This window comes from Acanthisitta chloris, unplaced genomic scaffold (genome assembly GCF_000695815.1).
Source record: "Acanthisitta chloris isolate BGI_N310 unplaced genomic scaffold, ASM69581v1 scaffold31430, whole genome shotgun sequence".
Taxonomy (NCBI): domain Eukaryota; kingdom Metazoa; phylum Chordata; class Aves; order Passeriformes; family Acanthisittidae; genus Acanthisitta; species Acanthisitta chloris.
Window position 1 is genome coordinate 26,041 of NW_008650462.1, and position 11,187 is coordinate 37,227.

The window sequence follows — 11,187 nt, forward strand, 5'->3', positions numbered from 1 at the left end:
CATGACGGACCAAGAGGCCTGGTCAAGTCCTGCAGGACTATGGAAAACATGCTAATTGAATCTCTTTCTCTAAAGCTACAGAAATAACAAGTTCATAGGACATACAAGCTATGAGACAAACCTTCTGGCACTGTTCCACCTATAGTCTTCAACAGCCAAGAGGATCTCCTGGCTTCTGTGACAACTGAATGGTCTTAGTCCCAAGAGCCATGTTATTAATGGTAATTCTCCTTCCTGGAAAAATTGAGATGTCTCTTTGCCTGAGAATACTCCCATCACACACAGCTCTCAACTGAACCAAGCAGACTGGTATCACTGAGCCCATTTTTGAGAAGTAACTAAAGAGATTTGGCCAGGGTCACAAAGCCAAAGAACAGAGCATGGGCACCTCACACAGTGTCAACTCTAATTCACCATACCCACTCTCCATACCCACTGCAGCCTGAAGTATATAAGGTCAGTTGAACTTCAATTCTCTTTCTTAAGTGATGACCCACAATAATGAAGTTTATGTGCTGGCATTAGTTCAAAAATCTGTGCTTTTACTAACACAAAATCTTCCCTGGATCACAGGTAGAATTAATTCTCCCTTCTCTCCAAATGCAGCACTTGTATAGGCACTCAGTGGTCCATTCAGATCCTCAGGTGATTTGCATTCCTTACCAAGAAAGAGGCATTCTTTCATCACTAAAGTTTATTCATAACACAACTTAATGCTAGACTGTCCCCTAGGCAGCAGCACAAGGAATGCCAGACTCTATGTGAACAAACAAGTAAAAACAGGTAAAAAGAAAGAGAAAGTATTTTCACAAAAACAGAAGCCCACCAGAGATTACTGAGAGAGGACATGTTTGCATGTACACTCAGGGATACAGTAAAGGGCACTTGGTAACCCTACTTTAAAGGTTACAGATAAAGCCCTCACTAGTGATTTCGGTATGTCATAAAATTGATGCCGACAACTTAATTTTCAGACAGCAAATTTTTGATACATGAGCAAAATTCCATTCTATCATGGTAATTTACAAAACCCCTAAATTTTCTCTGGTTTATATGGAGCTGATTTCCTCCAGGGAATGAATCTAAAGGGTTTCAGCTGTGTGGATTTTTTCTCTTCACCTGGATGCTGCTGACGCTTCCTCTCCTGCTACTGTTCCGACTCTCGTCAGTTGTATTAGAATTATAGCAGATGGCATCAAAGCCCAAAATTCCTCCAATGCAGTCACCAATGAGACACACCTGAGAAATAAAAAGTTTTTTTGGGAGATGTAAGTGTTTTAAAAGGAACAAAAAGCATCACAACACTGCAGAGGAGTTGCTGTCTTACTTCACATGCTTATTACTGGTTTTTACACCTTGGTTCCTAATGCAGCACTTTCTTCCACTTCCTTTTATCTCTAGAAATAAGTCCTATGCCAAGAATATCTGTCTCAGGGACTACTTTGACCAGTGGAGTTCTACCAAATGGATTAGAACTCTTCCAGCTGCTTGCAGCCAGATTCCAGCTCAAAAAGTCCAGATCACTGGATAACTGGTGTCACAAAGATTTCAAGCCACTTAACATTTCCTTCAGAGTTATACATGAAAGAGGACCTCAAGAGATTGGTTCTCTCCTGTCAGCACAGGGGAACAGAACTGTAAAATGAGGTGTTAAGCAGGGAGATTCACTCTTGCTTCACATTTAATAGAAATTACCTTCAAAGTATGGACCTGACAATTAAAAATGCACAGACTACTAAAATTGGGAATTCAACAGTTGGAGTAATCTACCTCGTGAGCCAACTCCACCGAACGTCTCCCCATTCTGTAAGAGATGATTCTTACTCCTTCTTCCCCTGTCTGTGTCTGAGTAATAGCTTGGTAACAACCTCCACAGCTTCACAGGCTCCAGCAAGCCTCTCTCTCCAATTCTCAAACTAAGGCACTCATCTAGTCTGTTGTTCCCAACTCTGATTAGTTTAGCAGAAGAAATTACCTCTTCTTACAAACCTTTACTTGCTTCTAACCTTAACTCAGCTTGGCTACAACACTAAACTGCAAGTTTTGGATACAGGATGTTGTGCATGCTTTCTTCCAAGTGAAGCATGTTAGGAAAAGCAAGTTCTTTGAGATGCAGTAGAGAAAGACCTCAAACTTCTCTCAATCCATCTCCACACAGTACTCATCCTGAATTGAGTATATTTCTTGTACTCCATTAAAATGATAAAAAATATTTTTACAATAAAATATCAAAACAGATTAAGGTAACATCTATCCTAAGACAATTCTAATTCTAGAGTTGTACGCAATTGAACAGCATGCTGATTTACTCTTTGATTTTCAAATTCCTATGCCACACGATGAAGTCCACAAAGAACTGTAAATCACATGGTACAGGTAACCTTAGTAAAATTAACAGCACATTTTATAAGGAATTGGTAATATCTTCTTTGGTTTTCCAGTGCATTTCTTATCTAAGGTAATGGAATTAACTGCTTCCAGATACTGTATAAAACCAAAAAGGCAATCTCCTAATGAACTTGTAATATAAATGAACAGAAGTGACCAAAATATGAAAGAAAAGATACACACAGGGTGGGAGTCAGGATGGTATTATATGGTATGTAATTTGTAAGTACAGGACTTATTCAGAGGCAGAGTTGAAATTTCTCTCCAAGGAGCAGGGCAAAGAACTGTAGACAGCGTGACAGAGAAGTCGCTTTCATTTAAACAGTACCGGTAACTGCTGATGGTGGAAATTCTCTGGAGCATACAGAGATCATGCAGACTCTTCCGCATGAAATAATGTACATGATTTGTAAAACACACCAACGTGCTTTGTTGTAGCTTTGTCAAAGAAAAAACATAACACTAAATTTCTATGGACAAAATTGTTTTCACATGATTTCTGTAACTAGTATAATTCTTCTTCATATAATTTCACCTTTCATACTGTCATTGCAGTTGTGCTGTTTTAATGCTTCAAGCAAGGATTGTAAAATTGGCTTCAAACCAAAGTTACAGCACAATGTTAGTACAGCCATGGCAAATAACTTGTTTGTGTAATAAGACACATGCTTTCCTTCAAAGGCTACAATGTACTCTATATTAAATGTCTTTTCTTTCTTTTTTGAAGCGTGGGGGGTCACTGTGCTTAAAGGCAGTGTGTGTTTCTGTATATGTAGAAGGTTCCATAGCAAAATTATTTCAGTAACTCACACAGGGTCTCAATATCATATATCTATGTGAAGCAGGAAAGTACTAGATTTTGTAGTCTAAAGATGGCAAAGCAGGAACAGTAACTGACATGTCATTCAAAAGAAATCTGCAGGTGACTTCACTGGTGAGTGGGTCACAACAGAAAAATTACATGACTTTCCTCAAAGCTATACACAAAATCTGCAACACTGATGGCACCTGAATATTTGTCTCCTATCTTTCTTTGCTGTCAATTGTTTTAATACTATTGTAATGGAGGCAAAAAAGAAATACAAATAGTTAAATGCTGGATTTCTTACGATCTTAGAGATGCCCCAATTTTTCTATCAGCTATAGTAGATGTGTGAGGAACTCATTAACACAGATTATCATTTGTCTTGGGCTGTCATGCTTGTTCACTGCTTAGCATATCCCACTTTTCTCACCTCAAAGGCTCTCATACATTACCACAGTCTGCAGCAATATGTAGTAAGAGCTTAGGGGTCAAAATGCTTGTGGGAAAAGGTATATAATCTTCTACCAGCTGAGTAAGTCCACTTAAGACAGTGCACAGAATTCCAAAAGATTTCTCATGCTGGGCACTGAGAAGGCATTTTACACAGGTTACCCCATGCTAACATTTATTCATCACATTTGCAGAATTGTCCCACGCTCTTAACTCAAAACTCTCAACAAAATGGCTTAAAATAAACAGCCTTGCTCTGAAAGAATATTATTTTGAAGTAATAGAGAATATAGTCCCACCTGTCCATTAAAACCAGCCCCATCTGTAGACTTGAGAAACTCGTTGTAAACTTGATTGGCTCTACTGATCACCATGGCAACTGCATCCTGGTACTGAGGGGATGAAACAGCCAGCAAAGGCAAGGCAGCCAACGGGATGTGGTCTTCACTGCTGCTGAGACAGCTCTCATCATAGCTGTAGGGATTTAGGCTAAAGAAGGACGTTATGATCAGGAGAACTGCAAGAGGCAGCACACAGCATTAGAGAATGGACAGTTATTAACAGAAATGGGTTGGGCTATTGCAGTGCACAAGGAGAGAACACAGGAAGGATTATTTTCTCACAGAATTCAAGTGCTTGAAAAAAAATCAAGGAGTTACTGCTTTAGATGAATGAGATCATACTAGAAGGCATTTCTGTAGTTAAATATACTTGGTGCAATTTTACCACATACAAGTAGACATAATTTAGAATGGCAATGACATTATTGCATTTCAGCTTTTTTTTTTTGCTCCCATATTACATTATCTCTTACTACATCAGAGAGTAGTAACCTAACCATCACAATGGAATATTGTTTCATGGAACACAAGTGCGACAGGTGTATTGCTTAAAAGCATATCAAAAGATTTTTCCCAAAGCAGCACACATTCTGAAGTCACATGTAAATGTTTGCACAGTAACATTTAGCAAAAAGGAGATGACTGAAAAGGCGAGCTAAAATCTGCTAGAACATCAGCTTTATTTTAGCTTGGCTGTGCACCCTGCAAGTTTCTCAGTAAATCTGCCAATCATGTATGTCTTGACTGACTTTTATTGGTGAGTGGGGAAAACAACTCATGGAGAGCTAAAGATGGAAGGCACATCAGCATGTGCCAGATTCTCTTATATAAGCTGACTGTCCTTTAGAGACTAAAGGAAAGTCAGAAGCATTTTGGCTAATTCAGCACATGCACAGTTCACCCAAAGCCACAGGCAGGCCACTTGAACACTAGTTTGTATTCACTTTCTTCTGGACTTGGTGGGCTATCACAGCATTAAAAAGCAAGCTGCCTGACATGGATTTAGTCTGTGTCTTTGCTAAAATCTGCATCCTGGAGAGCATTACCAGGGTAATGGAGGAAGAACAGAAGGTCTGCAATGCTCAAGCATGGAAGTTGGTCTCTGTTGATGTCCCCAAGCCTCACTGGACATTTCCACACTTGTCTCTGGCTGAAGCACTCCAATGATTTGGTATTTTTCATCCAAAGTAGTATAACAGTTTCTGTGTCCTGGAGCTCAGATGATCTGCCAAGTTGTGTCAATTTACCAATTAACACAACTTCACTTTGACAGATAATTAGATCACCCAAATGCACAGCAGATACACAGTTATGAATAATTCTCAAAAATTAGAACCGAATCTTCAAAATCAACATAAAAAGCCTCATTTACTAATAAAATTGGCAGGTAACACCTCAGAAAGGGAAAGGAATAAACACATGAGGAAAAAACCCTTACAATATGAATGTTTTAAATGGTAAACAATACCTGAATATGTTTTCATAATAAAATAAAATGCAAAATTTATTCACAAGAGACTTAAATGAACCAGAGCCAATGAAAAAAAATAAGTAGATGGAAATTTATTGTGGGGTTTTTTCCATAGCTAAAGCAATATAGATCAAACTAAAATAGAGAAATTATTGTCTAGACAATCACAGTTAACTGGCATAGAAATGTGGGTTTGGGTTTTTAATTCCAACACATTTTGTTGTAAAGGTTTAGCAACAGAGACCACCATTGTCACTGTAGACACAACACAAAGGGAAGAAACATTCAGGCCACTGAAAGAATGCATGGAAGAAATTAAGTTGTTTGTCACAGAGGACATGGTAAGTATTAGTGCTGAAGCTGAGAAGAACACAAGTCTTATTATCTTGAAAATCATGAGCTTGGAAACATCACACTTGTACAAAGGCTGGAGATGGAAACCACAAGGAATCAGCTTAAATCACTCAGCGTAAGAGCCTGACAGATAAAGTCACCAGTGTTAGAACCTAACACTTCCCCAATGAAAGACAGCAAATGACTCAGCTGCAAGAGAGACCTGGTCTTCCATGGTGGGTAAGAGCACACCTGGCTCCCAGGGATTGATGGCACACTGACATCTCCAACAGGGATAACTGAGACTGCACCATGGAGAGGAGTGTGAGAGGAGAAAGCAGAAGGGGAAATCACCCATATGGTAACGTGTTTGGATAACTATCATGCAACATTTTTTTGGCAATCATGGTTTGGCTATCTGCAGTTCATGCTGACAGTCCTAGGTACGTGCTAGTGCTGTTTCTGAATGCCAGAATAAGCATTCACTTCCTTAATTTTCAGAATAAAAAAACCCCAAGGAATAGAGAATAAGTGTTTGCTTCCTAAATGTATGTTTTGTTTTGTCCTTTTTTTTCCTTCTTTCTTTTTCTCACTCCCTCTAAATTTGCAGTAACTATTCTTCATTTTGGCTAATGTAATTTAGGAGCTCTAGTCTGAGGTGTGAATCAATGTATGCTCATCAAGTCACATGCTATAAAACGCAAAACAGTTGATCCACTCTGGGATATTTTTCTCCCTGAAAAGGGAAGAGATGGCTTGAAAGTCATCTAGCTAGAACAAGAATGTGCCTTAGTTTTAACCCTTTTCTGTCCTTAGCAGCAAAGACAGAGCTAAATGTGACAGGGGATCAGTCATGCATTTTATATTTACACAGGTCACACAAACAGTGTGTTTCTGACTTATATGAGAGACAGAGGAAACTGAAAGTGATGGGATTAGATGGGAAAATACCAGTTTAAACAATCTGAACATTTACGAGATGGAGTGACTTCGTCCTGAAAGTTCTTTAAGCCACTGTTTGCAAGGCAGGGAGAAGAACTGCATAGGTGCATTCAGATAAAAAGTCCCACTGAAATCCTTCATAGGGAACTCAGCACACAGGCACAGCAGAATTCACAACCTATGCCAAGGTAAACACTGGGCCATACTACCTTGCACACACTGTGCCTGCATCTTGAGAGAATGGAGGCTACATTCAGACCAAATAAGAAATCCTGTACCACTGCTTACTCAGCCATCTGGCTCACCCTCAATGAAACATTACAGTAATTAAAACCACCCTTCCTCCCCCACAGTTTGTTAAATGGAATGTTTACCACAACTATGTGTTCTACAACTGCATCTTGGAGTTCCAGCTATGAAAGCTGCTGAAATGAAATATGAGACCAGGGAATTGTCTCTCCTTTTGTCAGCCCCAAACGGGTACGTGACAAGCAGCTCCATGCAAGAACATACCACTGTAATACCAATCTTATGTCAGTACTTGGAATGATTTTATCGGACAGCAAGCATTCAGTCTGATGTTCTTCAGACTGACTAAATACTGTGTGCTGCAACAAGAGTGAATAAAGATACAGATAAAGAAAGTAGGAGCTATATTTGGGCTGCCACCACATACTCTTCCTTCCACTCTGCCAGCTCTTCTTCCAAACAGCTGAGACCTGCAGGCACTGCACTATGGCATACATAAGAGCACTAAGTCCTTTGTTAACCAATAACCCAAACGGACAAGGATGACCTTCCACTCTTTGCTGTTTCACGCCCTCTTCTACTATCAGTCCTCTTGCTTTAGAGGGCAGCAACCTTGGATGCACGCACACTTCTTTCCTGGTTGTTTCCGTGTATTTCCCCTTGATGCAAATAGTCAGGTACACCTTCCACTCTGGTGTGCACACGGCCACCTCCGCCTCCTACATGCCTGTCACAGCTTTAAGCCCAGCTAGTATTTCAGAACTTTAATGTACTGTCTATCTCTTTAACTCTGTCATCTGGACAGCAGGCATCACCATTCCCGCATCTTATGGCCTCAAGCATGGTTGGAGACCTCCTCAGCTCATCTGCATGGTTTTTGCTCTACATGAGCTTCAAATGTAACTTTGGGCACTGTGTTGCAACAAAAAGACTATAAAAGCGACTATCAGCTTCATACAAAACCAAGAGAAGTTTCTCTTCACTTAGGAAAAAAGAAATCAAGAAAATCTGATTCTCTCCTCCCCGCATCACAGTTTTCACTAGTTAATCCTGGTTTACATTTGCAGAAGGGTGGAAGCAGTCCCAAGAGCACATGTGTGTTTCTCCTTTCTCTATATTAAATATTAATATTTAGGTTTAATTATTAATGAATTATTAATACATACTAATATATTAATATAGTATATATTAATATAGTATATACTAAATATTTATGCCAAGAAAAATAACACTAAGGAAAGAAATGTTACCTGAAAATGTTCTCTCATTCAATGAGTGAATTTCAAGACTGAGAAAGCAAGTGAAGAAGAGAAGAAAATCAACTTACTTGGAAACAAGAGAGAAAGCTGCTGAACAGATTGCTGGGCAGGGAACAAGTCTCATTAAGACGTGGCCCAAAGAGGCAGGGAAATGGTCTCGGGTCACCTTCTCAAACACAGAACTGAAGGTGTTGATGTCTGCCAGCTTGCTGCTGTGATCCCCAGCTCCCATGTCTAAGATGTTCCCCCCATGCAGGATCAAAATTAGTACATGAATTTTGCAGTTCTGGTGTTGAACTCCTTCCTGTGAAAAAAACAGGGAATAAGAAGGGCAGAAGCATTTTTATGGACAGTGTTGGTATACTTGGTATCATCATTAGCAGTGATTTTTTTTCTGCCACCATCACTGTGATCAGTTTGTGATATTTGCCTTCCCTGGCGTGGGGGGATGAGGGGGTGAGTGCCCTGTGTTCCACTTAACAGTGAGTCTGGTAGAGCCCACTAGGCTCTGACTGAAAACCTCTGCAGCACAGATGTAGGTTTCAGACCAACGAAGATTAAAACAGCTTTGTGTACATCAAAAGCTATTTTAAATACTCTTGAGACCGGAGAAGAATCTCAATCTCCACAGGCAGCCTAAGTCTAGAAATCCTGAACAACTGCTGCATTTACTGGCAAGGTTCTCATTCAAATCATCACAGGTTCTGAACAGACAAAGTTCTCTGCCCATGAAAACATCTAGCAAAAGCAGATGATACAGTTATCTCAGCCTTTTGAGGCTGGCAGCTTCTTATTAAAATGAAAAATGGGGGTAATTTACCCAGACACACACTGGAAAAGTAAAAAGTGTATCATTGCTGATATCCATAAAGCTCACAAATAAATTTATGAATATATGAATACACACATACACAGACAATAATCAGTATGCAGCAAGATATTTTCTACTTGAGACCAGAAAAGCATTTCAAATGTCTCAGAACTCTACCTCTTTTTCCTCTTTACCCCCTTCAGAGTTATGTGCACTCAAAGAAATAAGTAATACATTAAAAGATTAGATATTTTGTTTTTAAATCTTGACTGACATTTTCTTCTTCACTTTGGATCACATGATTACTGAAGACCTCTAGTTCCTAATCAAATATGAACACACAACAAAAACAGCAGTAACATTTCTTGTGCTTGTCTGAGGATTGTTAATTCCTAGGTTGGGTGATTTACTGAGAATCTGGTAATGTTCTGGACACTTTATTCAGAAGGTTTGGAACAAAGGGAAATTGATAACTAGCAGTTGTATAATGGTGACAGAGAAACAGCGGAAAATGAGAGAACTGTAAGTTATTCCATACAGCCACTATCTCTGTTCAGCCCATGATTCTAAGTATCCAGTCCAAGTATTCATTCTGAAGGCATTTTGCTGACGTGACTTGTATCTGCTTGAATACAGGACTGTATGAATACTTTTAAGATTCCATTTTTCCTTGCACTGATTTACAGTTTCCCTCTCCACATGGTTCCATTCCAGTTATTCAGAAGAGAAATTCAATTCTCTTTAAAAGCTAAGAGTAGCTCCTTCCACGGCCTATGCCAGCTTATAAACAAGCAGCACTGCTGATGGGTTGGTGGCACTGAAAGCTTCAAAACAGGTCAACTCAATTCAAGTAGGACAATATTGCTGAAGTCACTGTTAGGAGAAGTCTCTCAGCTGTATTTAACTGGTATCTTTCACAGGAAGACAGTAAGAGAATGAAATTAATTTGTCCCTCAGCAGCAGCTCAGCCATGACTGAGACAAGGGGCTCAAGAGCTAATCAACCGGACATCTGAAGTCAGTCAAAGACTGTCAGCATTTTCAGGGGGCTACAGGACTGGAATTCTTCAAAAACAGAAAAGCAGACATCTCCATTGCCTGTCCTACGTGCAGACAGAGGACCTCTTAATCAGTTTGCTGGAAGGCACCACAACTTGTTTAGATTCTTTCCTGCTTCTGAAAACTGTGATTCTGTTACACTCAATTTCATGACTGCTGCTGAACTAGCTCCACAACTTCCACTCAAGTACTAAGCAGACATAACAATCTCCCTTCAGAGAACTGGTCTGTATTTCCACCTAGGGATACAATGTCTTAAAAGCGTGTGATGATTTTTAGTGATTTCATGTGCACCTGCTGAAGAAGGTAAAGCCACACTAAGCCACTAAATGTTCCTCATTCCATAATACATTATGAGAGCATTTCCACATGTCTGCTCCCCGGAAATCAGTGCAGCTTGTTTTAGGAAACAATCTCACCTCATTGTCCTCGTGTATTTCAATACTGCCTTGTGCTGGGCACCTCTGTTTTCTTAAAGGGGCTCTATATAATTCACCTGAAAGGAAAAGAGACATAAATGGCCATATAAATATTTGTCTGCCACATCTTTTACAGACAGCTAGGGAGGTAAGGCGTATTTCTAGTTTCAAGACAGAAAGTTCTGTCCACAGGAAATCCTGTGGACAAACAGAACAATACACAAGGTTTCTTGCAGCCCTACATATCAGATGTTCTTCTATTCCTAACAGCAACATTTAGAACAGGTTCAGGTCCTTATACAGAGGAGTGTAGTACTGGTACAGCTGCTGTTGATCCTCTGTGCCTTACTGAAGCAACAGCAGAAGAGGTCACCTGAGGTTCTGCATCACTCTGCTCATCCCATATAGGTATCTTAGATACTCTGGTATGTCTTAAATAGCACTACACACCTCTATGTAGGCAAGTGAATTAAGCCTTTCAGGTTTTCCAAAGACCTTCCGGATCTAATTCCACAAGCCTCTGTAACTACCTGGGGAACTCCCAGAAGTAACCGCAGTGCTCCATTACCATGATGCCAAACAGGAGTAACAGACCATAAAGCAGAAAACAATTTCTCCTAAAAAAAGTGTCTCAGTTTGAGAGACAGGGGTCTGCCAAAAA

The 11,187-nt window shown here is 39.8% G+C and overlaps 1 protein-coding gene across 1 annotated transcript in view; it reads right to left on the minus strand.

The window, feature by feature from the left end:
* PITPNM3 (PITPNM family member 3) overlaps positions 1-10,603 on the minus strand; it is a gene marked incomplete at its 5' end in the record, with an annotated part of 30,793 nt that extends 20,190 nt beyond the window's left edge. The window contains 5 exons of the mRNA XM_009085192.1: positions 1,120-1,239; positions 3,943-4,160; positions 5,878-5,882; positions 8,307-8,542; positions 10,527-10,603. Coding sequence (XP_009083440.1) covers positions 1,120-1,239; positions 3,943-4,160; positions 5,878-5,882; positions 8,307-8,542; positions 10,527-10,603 — 656 coding nt within the window. The remainder of the gene's footprint in view (positions 1-1,119; positions 1,240-3,942; positions 4,161-5,877; positions 5,883-8,306; positions 8,543-10,526) is intronic.
* Positions 10,604-11,187: the final 584 nt, after the last annotated feature.